Raw genomic sequence first — 17,541 nt, forward strand, 5'->3', positions numbered from 1 at the left:
TATATATGTATTTTTATTAAAAAATTAATAATAAACACGACTTGATTTGACCAGGTTTGACTCGCCCTAGTCACCAGGTTTTGAGCGGGACGAGTCCAGTCGAGTCGAAAAACCTGATTTTCCAACTATGCTCTGAACTTGAGGCATAGGGTATGCCTATTCACATTCGATTGTAATCAAATCATAGAAGAAGAAAAGGCGAAACCAACCCCTCTGTCACCGCTGTTCTTCGTTCTTTTCTCATTTCAAGTAGAACTAGGATCCTCTGCAGTACCGGCGGGTGTGCTGTGCACATCCTGCGGCACAGTAGAGGCCACATGGCACACATGGCCTCTGCTGTGCCGCAGGATGTGCACCAACCAAACTAAAAGAAGGATTAGACAGCAAGTAGATTAATTAAGTATATCTTTGAGACTTCTTTTCATAGGAATTCTCCCTGGTCACCATTAATTTTGTTAGTAATTCTATCATTTAGCTAGTTCAAGAACTAACAAATCTAGAAGAAGAAACAAGACAAGCAAATAATCACTTTCCCATTTACAATGAACAGTGAAGGTTGTTCCAGTAGTTTTCAGTCTCATCACTATCAAGATTTTTAGAACATACCAAGAGTTGCACATATCCTTTTTAAGGTAATCTAATCATATGGATGCTTCAAGAACTAAAACAGAACCAGAGCATCTGAAAAACTACACAGAAATAAAACAAAAGTATGGATACATGGTCAACTACTTCTACTCGTATTTCCAACAGTTGTACACCAAACATTCCATCTCAATGATGAGCTTCTTATAAATTGTTCAAACTCTCCATACATTCCATATTACTGCTATGATCAAAATACTAAATATCGATTCATCTGCTACGATCCGTTCTTAAAATAATACTCTGGACACGAGCAGAAACACTTGAAAGCCACCCTGCATCATGCATCCAATCTTAAGATCATTCAAAAAGGTTATTCTTAACAATTGATACTTCCAGTCCTGGAGAATCAGAAGATTCAGAACCAGAATTGCAGACATATTAAAGAATTCTGATTCATAACAACCAAGTAGAGGTAATTGACATTTATTGATCTTGAATTGTGCAAATCAAACAATAAATGAATTCATAATCTACAATCTATATCCAAGACAATTTAAGAGGGAAACATTCAAAAAGAAAGAGGAAAAAGGGAAAAAGCCTAGTAGCCTACCTTCCTTTCCTCTCCTCAGTCTCTCGCATAAAAAATCCCCATTAGAGAAGACCAAGTTCCATAAATCACAATTATCAAACCTATAATCAATATCACGGCATCCAAAATCAATCCTCTGTAATTTCTTTCGTCCTTGAATACCATCAGATGGAACAGAGCAGGCAACACAAACCCCAACATCACACACACACTGCTTCCAACCAATGAGAGGAAATCTGCAAAATTAGGCACAGAGAGAGCAACCAAGCTCACCAGAAGCACCACCAACCATCTCTGCCACACACAATACCGACCTTCAAAGAAGCGTCTCTCAAACACTTCGTACACTGGATTCATCATAATTGGGAAGGTGAAGTACAGATTCACGCACAAACCCAATTGAACCAAGTTGCTTAACAAACCGAACCCTAGGTTTGTTGTGATGATGTCCTTGGTTTCGTCTCCGAAAGCAAAGTAACCCAGAACTCCAAATGATACATACATTAAACAGATGAAGATCATGGACAAACCCAGAACTCTCCCAAATTTCTCCTTGTTCTTAGCCTCTGTTTCGAGAGGCAAAACCATCCCAACCCCTTCGAAAGCGTAAATGGCGACCCCCAAGCCGTAGAATAAAACATTCCAACCCCCAAAAGCCAAAAGGTCTTGTTGTTGTTTCGTGATGATCTGAACATCTTCGACCATTACAATACCCATCGCTCCAATGTCAACTACATCTGCGAAGATGCTTAGAGGAGCAAGGTGAGTCAGGGTTGGAATGGAATTCAAACCCAATTGGAAAGGGAAACCAGCCCATATGTAGAAAGCTTTTGGCTTAAACCCCATTACAGTATCACCAGAGGAATTAAAGACATAGGCCATAGTATTGGCGATGAACATGAGATAGCTAACACAGAATCCAGCCTGAGAGAGGACGATCATGACATCAGCAGCAATTCTTCCGATAGACCCACAGATCGAGAATGCCAAATCACCGAAAGAATTGATCTTGGAGAAGCCCTGAAGGGATTCAAGTTTCCTGCGGCTGTAAACCAGAAGCATCATACAGTGGTAGGTAGCGATAGAGACGGCAACAATCATGAGAACGCCAAAGGCCCAACCAGTCTTCTTGAACGTATACGGGAGGCCGAGGACACCGGCACCGACGATGGCGATGAAGACATTGGCAAAAGTCTTGGGTTGGGAAGATAGGTGAGAAGCCTTACCCAAGAGAGGTGTTTCTTCTCTGGGCAAAGGTGAAAGGGCTTCAGTAGATGAACCCCCTTTCTCAAAAACCATGATTGATTGATTGATCCTTAACTAACAGAAAGAACCAATTTTAAGAGAAAGATGGATCTATAGAAACTTGATTTTCCTGAATTTCCAATTTTTCCTCCTCCCTGAGCGATTATACGCTGCACACCCAAAACGATCTTGCTTGGTTAATCCTCTTCTCCAATAATACAGAGAAAAGTTGCAGAAGAGGAGAGAGCGAGGTGGGTGTGGGGACTGGGGAGGAGTCCAGAGTTGGGAAATGAGACGTTGTTAGCTTATCAGCATTTTTTAAGGGATGGTTTTCCAACTGAACCAGGATTCCAATTTCCAACCATCACCAATTGCCATAAAAGGTTTAACTATTCAAGATTCCGTTTTCTCTTGGATGCTGGGTTTTATTTTCTTTTTTCTTTTTTATTTTATACACGTGTCTTACTTTTACAGTTTAACTCTGTTAAGAAATGAGTACCTACCTAATCATCAATGGGACCATTGATCATTTACGTGATTCCGCACGTGTATTCCCGTGAAATGGTAGATAGATATGGACAAATATCCCATCCAATTCTTTAATCGGGCAATTCCCGACAATATCATCTTCACTGTGCTGGTGTAAAAAAATACTGTGGCGGAGATTAGTTTGCACCATTTCAAGATTCACAATCCGATTTGGAATATGGATCATCTCAATTCGAGTGGATTGTAAACTCAAAAACGTGGTTTTTGAAGAAAAAAAAACATAGAAAGAAGGAGATTAGTTTGAAACAACGATTTTCTCTTTCCCAAACTAAAACCCAATACTACGATTCTCTTTAATACAAAAAAAAAAAAGCGTGCTAGGTTTTTTTCTTAGGAGCTTTACTTGCATGGATGCTTTAGTGTTTTGATTAAACTATCGACAGATTACACTGTCGGTGTATAACGTTTTACGTGAGTGTTCAGTCAAATAAATTCGTCATTTTCTTGGGTTTTTTTTTTTTGTTAAATTTATATATGTTTTTTTTTTTTATTTTACAATCCATTCGGGTTGAGATGATCCATATTCTAAATCGGATTATAGTTCATGAAATGGTACAAACTAATCTCCACCACAGGATCTTTTTACACCACGTATCAAAGAAAGTGGCATTGCCAAGAATTATCAGATTAAGACGATCTATACCCACACGCTTGAAGTAATAGATTCAAAAAAAGATTCTAATCCAATGGCTTAAGCATATGGTCGTGTATGTGTTTAAATGATCGTGACCTCTTGGATTTGACAAGTGGAAGGCTGTAGAGTAGATCTTAGGGTCTTAAATGATCGTGATCTATTGGATTTAGCACGTGCTCAGCTCTCCTACCTCTACTGCACAAGTTGATATAAAAAGGACCAGGTTGAAATTCCCTAGTTGGAAAACGCTGGAAAGCTGGGAATCCTTTTTTCTTTTTCTTTTATAATAATAATAATAGGTATTTTTTTGTGAAGTATAATAATAGGTAAAGTTTAAAACACTGGTTAGTTAACCACATGGCAAAAAATGGGGTTGGTGGCAGGTGAGAGAGTTCAATCATAGATGTTGTTTGTTGAACATGATTGCATAATAAACTATTGCAATTTCTTATCATATTTAATAATGATATTTTTTAAATTTAATATTCATTATACAATATAAACCCAAGAGATTTAAGATACAAAATAGAGTTAAATCAAATATGGACGATTTGGTGTAAGTAATATAATCACGTGGGACATTTATAAATTTTTTTTATGGGTAATTTGTATATACCATCCTTGAAGTTTGATGAAAGTATAGTTTTATCCCTTAATTTTGGATAATTCTACATATTCCTGAAGTTTACAAACGTTAACACTTATAACCATTCTGTCAATTTATGACTAATAACATTAAAAATACCATATGAACTGACAAAATTGTCTTTGTAAAAAAAAAAACAAAAAAATCCTTTTCAAATCGATTGGGAAAGACGAGTTGCAGGTATCTTTGTATGGAACACCAGGTATCTAAATACACAAAATTAGATAATAAGGGAGTCTATATCCATAACCATCACCATGGCTATACATACATTAAGGGAAAAACCTATTAAAATTGGGAGCTTCCAGAACTAAATAAACGAACAGATCGAGTCATCTGATAGACCTTTCCCAATGCTTCTCTAGATCAGGAGAACAAGGTTCGACCTGAATCCCATTCCAGCGATGTCGAATATCAGGACTGGTCTTGCTTCTGTGCGGTCTCAAAGTTGAAGATCAAGGGCGTTAGATCCCCACGAATGGTACTTTTTTTTCTTCTTCTTTTTTCCCCCTCTTATTGTTTGAGGAAAGGGTTGTGCAGGGTTTTGAATTTGTTTGTTCATTCTTTCTTAATTATCAAGTATTAATCCCTCCGCCTCAATCCAGAAAAAGTAGAGACAATACAAAGTACCAATTTAATAAAAAAAACAATTCTGATTCAACTCACTTTCACAAAATAAAATGAAAAAGGAACGAGAATCTGATACGTCTCTTCAAGAAGTTCAAATACAATGTTCTGTGAGAAAACGAATCGTTATCGTCTACGGTTCCTTGACCGATGCGGTTCTCTAGTGCCTCTCACAAGAGGAGGGTGGAACCCACCCGAGACACCTGACCGAACACTCTGCCTAAGTGAAGTCCACCCTCCTCTTGTGAGAAGCCCTAGTCAACCGTATACAATAAAAATTCGTGAGAATACAATGATCACAAAACAAATCCGATTTGGGTTTTCAGCCGGTCAACAAATTAAGCAAATCCCATTATCAGCCCAACCACTCAAACAATATATATTCATCATAGAAAGGATGAACAACCATGGAAGCAAACTATAGTCTATACTCTTTCCGCCTCTGCAAATTTCAGACTGACCAACCTCGAACTTCGATCTTCTGCATGTTGCAGGGTAAGAAAGAGAGACAAATGGTAAGAAAAGCGTGACGTATTGATCAATCCAATGTCCAGCCATGGAAGCTCAAACTCAGCTTCAACACCATCATGAGTTGCAGGTACGCAAAGGGGAGGATTTGGGATTTCAAACCCTAAACGGTTGAAAGGGTTTTGAAACCCAATTGGCAAGGGCAATTTTAACGTTGTCAATCATAAACTGACAAAATGGGTCTAATTGTTAATGTTTGTAAACCTCAAGGGGTACACTCAATGGGTACATAGAATTATCCAAAACTAGGAGATAAAACTATACTTTTGTCAAACTTCAGGGGTGATATGTGTAAATTATCCTTATTTTTTAAATTTGTAAATTTCACTTTTCTTCTCTTTAATTTCCCAACCAGAATCGGTCTAAACCCTAGAAACCCAGCATGGATTGCCAGCTCTAGATCCCCCATACTGATTCCGATTCATGAAACCCTGATCGGAACTTTCCAAATTTAGTACAACCGGTAAGCTCCACCATCACACATTCAAAAGCAGCGGAGGAACCGACCATCAATCCTGTAAGCTCGACCATCTCACATTCAATAGCAGCAGCAGAACTGAACATCAATTTTTACCTACTAAAAAGTTTCAGAATCCATTGCAAGTCATTCCAAGAAATGCTTGTACTATTCAAGATGTTCTTTAATGAAAATTCCCACAAACCATTAAATACAAAAAGAAAAAGCAAAGAAGCCCAACTAGGGAATTTCAACCCGGTTCAAAATCAACTCCCATGCATAAAAAATTACCAAGGACATACAAAAGCGATAGAAAAATCTTTCCCAGAACGAACACCCCCCCCCCCCAAAAAAAAAAAAAACGAATTGGATTTGCAGAAATACAAGAGATGTACCCCAAAAGACACTACAACCACTCATCATCTCAGAATATATAGCACACCGAGAAAAGGAAAGGTAAATGAAAACCCAGGCCACTCAACTCTCATGAACAGACTTTGCAAAAGGCTCAAACTGATATAAGAATACATATGAATCTAACACCGAATGGCCTGGCTAGAAAGCACTCCAATTATCTGAAGCTCCTTGGCGTTTGATTTTCTGATGAACTTTTAAATGGTCCACTTGAGCCAAAAGGATCGGTATCATCAAAAGATGGAAAATCTCGACTGTAGGTGGAATCTGCAGTGCTGCGGATAGAGTCGAACCTAGCAAGAGTCTCACGTGGAGGGAAAAATCCACTGTCATGCATGCTGAAGGAATCAAACCTCGACAGATTATCAAAGGAGTGGTCCACTGATCCCTCATTGTACCTTGGGGAATAACCAGAATTGAAGAGAGGTGAGCTAGGAACAGAGTCATCAAAATTAAATAGGCTCTTCTTCTGGAACATGCTGCCCGCCTGTGGGGATTCAGTCTTTATTGGGTTCAGACCCAAGTCAGGAAAAAATGAGTCTCTGTGGCTCTCTTGATCCAGATCCTGCAGATGGACATCTCAATCAGAATAAGCAAATCAATGAGGAGTTCAAACACTAACAACAAAGAAAGTAGATACGCCTTAGTTCGGTACCAAGGAAATGAGAATAAGTCAATAACTTAAGCAAGCATTTTTGTTCTTTTCCTTCTTTGGAGCATGGGAATAATAGAAGGTGGTCAGTCAAGAGAATTTTTACTATTACTACTCGAGTTTTGCACATCCAAGGTACAACTAACTGTTTCTGTTAATTAGCTGAGATAGATGAAATAACTTGACGCGTTTCAGTTCTCAAATGTGCCCTTTCAACCCACGGACCCCATGGAGGTTTAGTCCTATTACTACTGGGAACATGAGAAATCTCAAATTGAACAACCAATAGTCACTGACCAAGCTAATTTTAAGTAGGTTCAAGAAGGGTGGTTTAGCCATTCATGGGTTCAGCAAGCCTGAATGAACAGTGCCCCACAAGGAACCCTAGTGAGACCTTTTTTTTCTTTTTTTTTTTTTTTTGGGGGGGGGGGGGGGGGGTGGTGGGTTTGTTGTGCATAATTTTCCTACATATATATATTGTCCCAGTGTACGAGTCTCCCGCTACTGCAGGGTCTAGGAGGGGCAAATGTACACAGCCTTACCCCCTGCTTCGCAGGAGAGGCTGGTTTTCGAACCCTCAACCAACAAGTTGCAATAGCGCAACTTAACCGTTGCACCAAGGCTCACCCACTATAAGTGATACTCTGATGAATTGGCAATGTACATCTGGTTATGTCATCTTACTTTTGTATGAGACGTGTTAAAGCCCCACACAGAATCTGTATCATCATTGGCATCAAAAGTACCACCCCACGTTGGTTCATCAAAACTTTTGTCCACAGAAAGTACGGATTCAGCATCATCATGATCACTGCAAAAGTAATAAAAGTATTTACATCATATCCACAAGTGATAAGGGTTGACGAAAGCTGAAGACTAAGGGAATAGTAAACTCAATTTACCAAGGAAAAGGTAAACTGGTTTTCCAAGATGGAAAAAATAGTATATTATCAACTATTTGTGAAATGATAAAACCAAAAGCAACAGAAAGACAAAAAACTAAAGTGCCATACTTATGTGTTTCTTTAGCACGGGGTGATGCATCTGCACCAATGTTCTTTACAAAATGGTTATCTCCAAAATCTTGAGATGGACTCTCCACTGTACTTCTTCCAGTGGGACTGGCAGGTGCACTTCTTGCTGAGCCATCGTCACTGTGTGCATAAACAGATCCACCCTCAGTGTTCCAGTCAACTGTACTCGTAGGCTTCTCTGATTTAGTATCAGCATTCGGGGATGAAGTGGTCAGACCCTCATCTGAGGAAGCTTTTTCCTTCCAAACTGAAGCAGATTTCGGTTTTGGAGGGGCCACAGTATTCTGAGCATCAAGAGTGAGCTCCTGGACAAATGTGAATCCTGAAAGCATAAATGATGCCTCACAATTAGCATGCAGATTGCACTTGTCACAATTGATATAACATTATTTCTGCATTTTTGAAACACATGAAAGGAAAGCATAAGGTATAAATATGAATAAGAGAATCGCCCATTGTTTCTCATCATGAAGGACACAAGTCGACTATACAACTCATATCATCAAATGTGAGCATAACTCAAGGAGATTTCTTAAATCAGAAAGCTGCTCGATCTCGTAACTATTTTCGCATACCTTCATCTTCAAACTTGTCCCAATCTTCATCCCAATCAGCTGCTCCCTCCTCAATGCCAGGTTGCCATCCTTCACAGAAAATGGGAGAGGGAAGGGGGGAAGAAGACATTGGAATGGGAAACTTTAAGAAGAAAAAAAGAGGTAAACCAGTATTATAAAAATAAACACACAAGATGCATCTGTGAACAACATCTGACATGCTACACAAAGGACTAATGGTTGACCGGCCCCATTATGGTTATATTTCTATCAATGACGTTAACCTCTGTATCGGAGGCTACGCCAGACACTGCTGCTCCCGAGATGCATTGGCCGATCAGATCCCGAGATTTAACTATGGTCAGTGAGAACAAAGTAGACAACAGTGTCCAAAAATGACATATATATATATATATATATATAAAGACTGTGTCTACATGCCACTGCTTTGTCATGTGGTAGACAAAGCTGGGCCCATAGTTGTCCAGGCGGTGGAGGGGTGCCTAAGCAATTAGACGACAAGGCGCCCGCCTAGGCGTTGCCTACACGACCAAGGCGCCAAGTGTTATTTTTTATTTCCCTTTTTTTCTAACATTATTTAGTTATGCTAGTATGCTACCATATCTACCTTATATCATAAAAAATCAACATTAAGCCACATCAAGTCATAAAAAATCAACATTAAGTCACATCAAGTCATCAAAAATCATCATAGAATTGAAGAAGCAAGCTATTGGAAGTTTGAAACAATCAAAACATACATTTAATTTATATTGTTCTTGGAATTAGTCATTGTCATGGTATACCTAGTCTCACACTTGGTTTATACTGTTCTTAGAGTATATGATCTTATTGTTATCTATAAGTAATTAAACAACTCTCGATTTAGAGAAATGTTCTGGTTCTCTAAGAAGTTTGACTGGTCAAATTATTTTATTTTTACATGAGACTTTTGCATTAGGTAAAGCACAAAATCAGCTTTTCAACAAATCCAAGACTGCTTAAATATGATTTATATTGAAGGAGTTACATTCCGGTCAAACCTTATTTGGAGTGCGCGAATGTTGTCAAAATCGCTCTGAATGAAAATAGTTTTTTAGATATCAAAACAAATAAATAACTATTTTACTGCTCTTTTGGTTTTTAGCAATGGTTTACCACATAAATATATATATGGAAATTTTAGATTTGAGAAAAACCCCAGCATTGAAAAGTTGAAAATTTCACCTACCGCTGAAAATCCAATTTTTGTTCTTGACCTGGGGGGGTTGACTTTTTATCCTTTTGGAATTTTATTTTTTAACTATTTTTATTAGATTCAAATAGGGGGTATTTTCTTATTTATGAATAGTATCTTAAGTAAATAAGCATTTACTCAAATCATACTAGGCATAAATGAGGGCTAAACCTGGTTCGATACCACTAAGGCGTTCGATACCACCTGGAAAATCAGCCTGGTTTGACAACTATACTTGGGCCCACGTTATGGAGGACTTCACACCAAGCTGACTGGTCAAGCTTCAGCCCAAACAAGCTAGTGAATACCTCAAACGTGCGTACAAAGTGACAGAATTACAAAGTGTCACTAGATTCCTTTATAGTGAAACGGCAATCAAGTAATTTTAAACTCACTTTTTAACCACTTCTTATGCTTGTTTCAGACTGAAATTCGATCAGTGTGATAGTTGAGAGTCCTCTATCACCTGGCCCCACCCATGTCCATCCATGAATTCCATGTGAAGTGGCAAAGTTTCAGATTTACCGATTACCATAATGAGGGGCATCTCAATTTTTTGATTAACAAGTATTTAAGGTTTTCTTTCATTTGAAAAGCAGTGATCAACCTGAAACTTTCTAGTGCTGGGCACCAGGTAGAAGCCACAGCTCAAGCTTTAAATTGTGCAGCCCAAGGCCAACTAGCAGTTCTTGCCACTGCAGGATGGGTCGGGCTCAGGTGGGTTTCAAGAGTCTGTGGCTATATACTAGACTAGGTACCAATTCAAGCCAATATCACATGTATACATAAATTTTAGGTCATAATAATCCATTATAATGACTTGCACCATTAACAACTAGGACAACACTCAGATTTTTAGGGGTCATGCAGGTCTCAACCCCATCCCAACCCTTAATCCAAAACAATGCAGCCCAATCTCAGGTTTTTTTGGGGTTGGACTCGGGTGAGTTTACCCACAGCCTTCTCCAACATTTTCTTACAGCACTTAAAGCTGGCAATGCGCTTGGAGCTTATCAGCAGAAACGAATCAATTTAGATAGTCCTTTGTGGCTAGTAACACTAACATCAAGCACAAACTCAAAACTTGAAGATGACCTATGTCACTAGGGTGTCAATTGGTCCGGTTCTGGGCTATTAGTCCAGTTCCTTAATGGTTCTGGCCCTAAGGGGTTAGGATCAAAACCCGAACAATAAGCTAATCGGTTCCAAACCTGAGATCCAGGACCATTAACTAATGAGTGGGCCGGTTCCGGTTCGAAGCAGTCCAAAAAAAATCCATAAGACATGTTATATATATTCAATAATATTAGGACCATTAACTAATGAGTGGGCCGGTTCCGGTTCGAAGCAGTCCAAAAAAAAATCCATAAGACATGTTATATATATTCAATAATATTATAACAACTACAAGAAACTAATTTCAATCACATAAGATATGCAACCTACCATCATTTTTTTCTCAAACTACGGAACTGGTTCATAGTACCTCTTAAATAAGTAGGAACACTACCACCCACATAAATTAGGATTATTTTAAAGCATGTTCTTAAGTTGGAATTTTCAACTGGACTCGTAAATTAACAGCCGAATCTTTGCTAAAACAGTAAATGAGACAAGAGGTACCAGTCAAAATTGAAAAACTAGAAAAATAAAGGGCTTGACTTTGCTGTAATGACCTTAAGTTAAGAATTATATAATGTATGTTAGGATGTGGATTTGTTCTGGTTCCAACGGTTCCTAGTTGGTCTATCAGTTCTGGAACCTTTGAGAGACCAATACCTTAATTGGTAGATCCAGAACCAGACCAATAACTTACCAATAGATCCAGAACCGGACCAATAAATTATCGATAGATCCAGAACCGGCCCAATAAGCTATTGGGTGGGCCGGTTCTGGTGCCCAATTGACACCCTCCCTATGAGCTATGAATAGGAAATTTTCAGCTTAAAAGCAATAATTAGCAAGCCTCCATTCATCAACCAACAACAACAAATGGTGTACTTAAACATAGAGGTGATGCAGATAAATCACAGATGTGGGCTTATTTTAGCGGAAATAAGCTTTGGGTTGCGTTATGTGTTGGGCCTTTGCTCCAATGAGTTTTGTAATTTGTTTGTAATGGACAACTTTAATGGGCCTATATAATATGGGTAGAGACAAGGTATATGGGAATAGTTAAGTAAGTGTCTTTATTTGTTTATTTAATTGTTATTAAGTGTTTTAATTAAGCTGGACTACGATTCTATAAGTCCAAACCTGTTTTGAGTAGGTGTCCTAGTCAGTTTATGTTACCTACTTACTCAAGGATTGGGTTAGGTCTTTCCTTTTTAGTGTTTGAATCTTCTATATAAGTTTGTAAGGGGATCCAGCATTGTACACGAGTTTTGATTAATGATAAGCTTTGTCTTTGCTGCCTATCGTGGTACGCTCTTCCTTGTGTGAATCAAGTTGTGATTGGTAGTGAATCCTGTCAACACCTTTCGGTGGGAAGCCCAGGTTCCATTACTCTTGCTCTATTTTACTTTAAGGTGTTGTTCTGCAATTCTATTGTCTGTTACTATGTCCAGATTTCATTCTTGCTATTCATCAATCCTACTCTCACTGGGATTGCTGATTCAAAGGTGATTTAGGTTGCTGATCTCAGTTCTTATTTCAGAACTGTTCTGTCGACAATATCCCCCTGCAGATTCTGTTTTCAGTTTTCAAATCTGTTGGTTACTTCATAAAGTCCTATATAAAGTAGAATCGCTTTAAGGTCTTGAAACTTGAATTCAATACAAGTTATTGTCTGTTCTGCTCAGTCTGAAATTATTACCATAAATTGATATTCTGTTTAGTTTAATATTCCTGCACTTTGTTCTTTAATCTAAACTCTGGTTTGACTGTTTTACCCCTATCCTAGTGGTACTAGGAATCTCCCATAAATTCACATAATCACATCCAGCCATTGGATCAACGTTCAACCGGCGGTAAGGCAGTGATATGGGTATACTCATTGGTCTTGTCTTGGTCTCGGGAGGCCTGAGAGGCGGTGGATTACCCCATGGTGGATGTCAGCCTCATGACGGGAATGACTTTCAGATAACTTTGATTAGGATGACGATAGTGTCCCCCTTAGTAAAAGAGGGATTCTCAGGATAGACACATTGACTGATGACCCCCTCCCAGTTATATGATCAACGGGATCAGTCAGCTAGAGAGCAGGGCTATTCTTCTTCCATGAAGGCAAAGTTGTCCCATCTACTGACCGAACCATCAGTTGAACTTTTCAGCAGAGTTAATACCCTTTTAAAGAGGAACTCGACAAGGCTTTCAGCCTGATCCTTAGTATTGATGTTCTCCCTAATATGGAATTTGATATCTCTGTTTTTCGATTCTGTTTTAGTACTGTTTTAAAGCTTTAAATCATTATTACATTTAGAGTTCAGGAGAAGCATGAAGCAGAAGCTGTTTGATGAAAAATAAGTGGCAACCAACGACAAACTGGAGAGGACCATGACTAAAATTGAACAATTATGACACCACTCTAATTCAAATTCCATTGGGATGTTAAGACATAGTTCACTAACAAATACGAACCCTCAATTAACTACTCACCCTATTACCTGAACCTAAAATAGAAGCTCTAAAAATTTCAGTAGGAAAAAACAATAAAAATGCAATACCCAAATTTCAGATAAAACCTAAGCTGGAAATTAAACATTAAACAGGCTCAAGACTTGGATCACTAACAACAAACTGCATGTAAAGCACAGAAAGGAAGGAACAAAATTATCTCAAGCTCCTTATTGAAAGCTTGAGTACCAGTTATACTATGTGGATCAGATAACAATCGTCGCAAATATCAAGAACAAATTATGAGACAAGTTAGACCATATGCATTAGAGGGGAAGAGGAAATGTCAAGGATATCATAAATTAGAAAGGAATACAAAGTAACAAAAGAAACTACCAAACAATCCTTTAAATGCATGAGGCACAAACATTTATCTGTATTCAATTAGGACATTTAAATAAAAAACATTAGTTATAGGGGAAAAGCAAGGTCCCAAAAGGATTTCTTAAAAGGACATGATGGGAATGATCAAAGGATTACACCTAATTTGCTTCAACACTACTTCCAACTTGAGCAGAATTTTATATTGTACATCAGTAAAAGCATGTCTTTATACAATTTTTTTTTTGGTAAAGGCATGTCTTTATACAAAGAATCAACGAAAATTTGATCAGAATTATATATTGTACATCAGTAAAAGCATGTCTTTATACAAAGAGTCAATGACAATTTGATCAGGATCTTATTAATTTCACTGTATAATATAAAAGTGTCACAATTTTTTTTAAAATTTTCCATTAGGATACAATCTTATTAATTTCATTGTATATTAAACGTCTGGTTCTTGGATCATTACTAAATCCCATAATCAGTGACATTCATGAGAATTATCTGATGCAATCAAGAATCTGGATTCAAGAAAGTCATTAGGATCCATAGTTCTCAAGGCATCACCTAGGTGTCCAGGCGGTTTTGTTGGGGCCTAGGCGACAACCGCCTTATTGCAGGGCGTCTTGAACTGGGTTTTATTGGTATTGAACCTGGAATTGGCCCTTATTTATGCCAAATATCATTTAAGTAAATATTTTTATTTAAGATAGTAGTCATAAATAAGCAAATACCCCCTCTATTTGAATCCCGTAAAAATAGTTAAAAAATCAAATTCCAAAAGGATAAAAAATAAACCCCCAGTTCAAGAACAAAAACTGGATTTTCGATGGGTGGTGAAATTTTCAACTTTCAAATGCTGGGGTTTTTCTCAAATCTAAAAATTCTATAAATCTTAATATGGTAAAACATTGCTAAGAACCAAGAGTGCGGTAAAATATTCATTTGTTTTGATATATAAAAAAATATTTCATTCAGAGTGATATTAACAACATTCGCGCAAACCAAATAAGGTTTGACCAGAACATAACTTCTTCAATATAAATCAGATTTAAGCAATTTTGGATTTGTTGAAAAGTTGGTTTTGTGCTCTAACTAATACAAAAAGTCTCATGTAAAACTAAAATCATTTGACTAGTCAAACTTCTTAGAGAACAAGAACATCTCTTTAAATCAAGAGCAATTTAATTACTTCTAGATAAGATCATATTTTCTAAGAAAAGTATAAACCAAATGTGAGACTAGTATAACCAAATGTATGTTTTGATTGTTTCAAACTTTCAATAGCTTGGTTCTTCAATTCTGTTGTCTTCTAGTTCTATGCTAAATTTTTATGACTTGATGTGGTTTAATGTTGATTTTTAATGACTATGTGGCTTAATGTTATTTTTTATGACTTGAGGAGGCTTAATGTTGATTTTTTATGATATAAAGTATATATTGTAGCACAGGAAATAATTTTAGAAAAGGGGGGAAATAAAAAATAACACTTGAGGGTGCCTTGGCGGGCGCCTTGTCGCCTAAGCACTTAGGCACCTCTCCGCCGCCTTGGGTCGCCTTGCCACCTTGACAACTATGTTAGGATCCCATCCAAACATGACCTAAATGCAAATATAGGATAACAAATATTGAAGTACGTCTGAAGGATGGAGATATCAGGTACGGTAGAAGTTGGTTGAAAAATACTTATTCTTCCCAAAAAAATAAGAGAGGGGGCGGGGGGGGGGGGAGCACATACAAGCCCCTTCCTGCAGCATATATAGAGTTGGAAACCCAATGGGTTTAATCAAGCTTCCAGGAAGACACACATCACCAACAAAATTGAATCATGGGAAGATCCAGGAAACCAGACCAATGAAAGAGTTTTAATACCCAAAGGAAGCTCAATTAGTCCAGTAGGCTTAACAGGTAACCCATATTTCTTGCACCGTTCATTCAAAGCCTTCACTAACTCCTCAAGATCTGACTGGATACGATCAGCACGAACCTGTAGAGAACAACACAAATTGTAGTTAAATAACTTTACAGTTTAAATGGACTTGTCATATTCCCAAATTACCTGAAGAATACCGTCAGCACTACCACCTTGCTCCATTTTGACAATTGCCTGATATAATTCCATTTTCCTCTCCTACAAATGAAATAAATACAGTGTAAAAAAAAAAGCTCAACTAGAACACAATAATTTTCTAACAACAAAATAAGCCCAAACAACAGGGACGATTTCTTGAGTCACTATATTGAGTAATTAAACAGCACTTCTTGTAATTTACTTATTTTTATTTTATAAGACAAAAGGTGGGACCTCTACCTGAACATCACGAAAAGTGGCCTCTTCAATGGTTAATTTAGAGGCTACATCTCCAACCTGCTTGTACTTCTCTTCATACTTTTTAGCTAGTTCCTCAACCTGAACAAAAATTCCTTCCATTAGGCCAATAAACATAAAAATCTAATAAGATGACCACTCCAAGCATCCAAAGAAAATACCTCACGTTTATCAGCAGAAGCCCTTTCAGTGATCTCATTAAGTCGATTGTCACATCTGCTTTTGTATAACACCTATTATACAATGAAATCACAAGAATTAATTAATGTGATAATATGAAATATAAGTTGAACAGTGATCTGTTAATTGTTCGGACAGATAATCGCAAGATCTCTCGGTCACGATCTCTCTATGTGTAATACTATGAGCAGGCCCAACGTTTTATCACTTTGTCAGACAAATGAGGGACAACATTTTGATTCATTTTCAATATGCGGCACTATGCCAAATAGTAATTTACTCAAAACATCAACCAACCGAAGACTAGTTGGTCCAATAATCATTTTGCCACCCTGATCAACTGATTTGGACCAGTCATAACAGAAAATTGGTCACCTAGAGTTGACTTCAACTCAGAGATAAATAATAAGCACAACTTTCCTGGGTATTAACATCATCGACCAGCCAATGCTTTGCTTTAAAGGCCCAAATTCTTGGCATCAATTCACTGCTTCGACAAACTTTACCAAGAGATGGTCAATGAAAAAGGAACCAAACTAGTAATACTAGACCCAATGCACGATGCTCCCGCTACTACTGGGTCTGGGGAGGGGCAGAAGTACAGACTTACCCTTCCTATGTAGAGAGGCTGTTTCCATGTGGTTCCCAATTGGGATTCTTAAAAATTTCTAATGCTGCAATTCTTGCTTGCACATCACCAACTCACCATCTATCATTCTGATGAAGGACAAATTGAAATCTTGGTGATATTACATTAAAATTTGCATATCAAATGTGTCTACCAAACCGATTGACTATAGTTGATAAATGTGCATTTAATAAGCGTATAATTCATTAAACGCACATTTACTAACTATGGTCGAAACCAAAATCATGATCCTTGCCTGTCTAACTAGGTATTGACATTTGTTGTCTTCTTTTGGCTCTCCACATTTCACCAATACGATCAACATTTGTTTCTTTTCATCCTCGTGTTCTGTAGATGTTAAGCACTAAGCAGTATGGTTTATTTGCTTCTATAGACCTCACGCCTAACTAGGATAGTAACATATCGTAAGATATACTTATGCTATATAACTACCACTTAGCTATTAATTTAGCTGCATTTTTATTGATTTTCTTCTGAAAAAAGAATCGCAGTCCAGACTCCAGACTGCTCAACCCCTTTAACTTGCCCCATTACAATCCCTTTAGTTTAAATCTTTAAGATACTGCCATGGAGATCATCAACTTAAATTCACAATTTATCCCTAATTTTCAAGTAAAACCAAACAGGAAAAAGTTACCCTCTCAGTAGTTTTCTCAATAATCCACTTTCTACAACTAATCAAGGAGC

At 37.6% G+C, this 17,541-nt stretch overlaps 2 protein-coding genes across 2 annotated transcripts in view; both read right to left on the bottom strand.

The window, feature by feature from the left end:
* Positions 1–1,195: 1,195 nt before the first annotated feature.
* LOC122659951 (amino acid transporter AVT3B-like) lies at positions 1,196–2,501 on the bottom strand. The gene has a single exon (XM_043855116.1). The coding sequence runs from the start codon at positions 2,474–2,476 to the stop codon at positions 1,214–1,216; it is 1,263 nt and encodes a 420-aa protein (XP_043711051.1). The 5' UTR covers positions 2,477–2,501; the 3' UTR covers positions 1,196–1,213.
* Positions 2,502–6,201: 3,700 nt separating this feature from the next.
* LOC122659936 (epidermal growth factor receptor substrate 15-like 1) overlaps positions 6,202–17,541 on the bottom strand; it is a 32,871-nt gene continuing 21,531 nt past the window's right edge. The window contains 9 exon segments of the mRNA XM_043855093.1: positions 6,202–6,442; positions 6,444–6,842; positions 7,614–7,740; positions 7,943–8,285; positions 8,539–8,607; positions 15,569–15,683; positions 15,756–15,827; positions 16,008–16,106; positions 16,187–16,258. Of these exon segments, the coding sequence (XP_043711028.1) occupies positions 6,419–6,442; positions 6,444–6,842; positions 7,614–7,740; positions 7,943–8,285; positions 8,539–8,607; positions 15,569–15,683; positions 15,756–15,827; positions 16,008–16,106; positions 16,187–16,258 (1,320 nt within the window). The 3' untranslated portion in view covers positions 6,202–6,418.

The sequence above is a fragment of the Telopea speciosissima genome, chromosome 4 (genome assembly GCF_018873765.1).
Source record: "Telopea speciosissima isolate NSW1024214 ecotype Mountain lineage chromosome 4, Tspe_v1, whole genome shotgun sequence".
Taxonomy (NCBI): Eukaryota; Viridiplantae; Streptophyta; class Magnoliopsida; order Proteales; family Proteaceae; genus Telopea; species Telopea speciosissima.

Coding starts and splice junctions, on each gene's coding strand:
- LOC122659951 (XM_043855116.1), bottom strand. CDS start 2,476: ATGGTTTTTGAGAAAGGGGGTTCATCTACTGAAGCCCTTTCACCTTTG.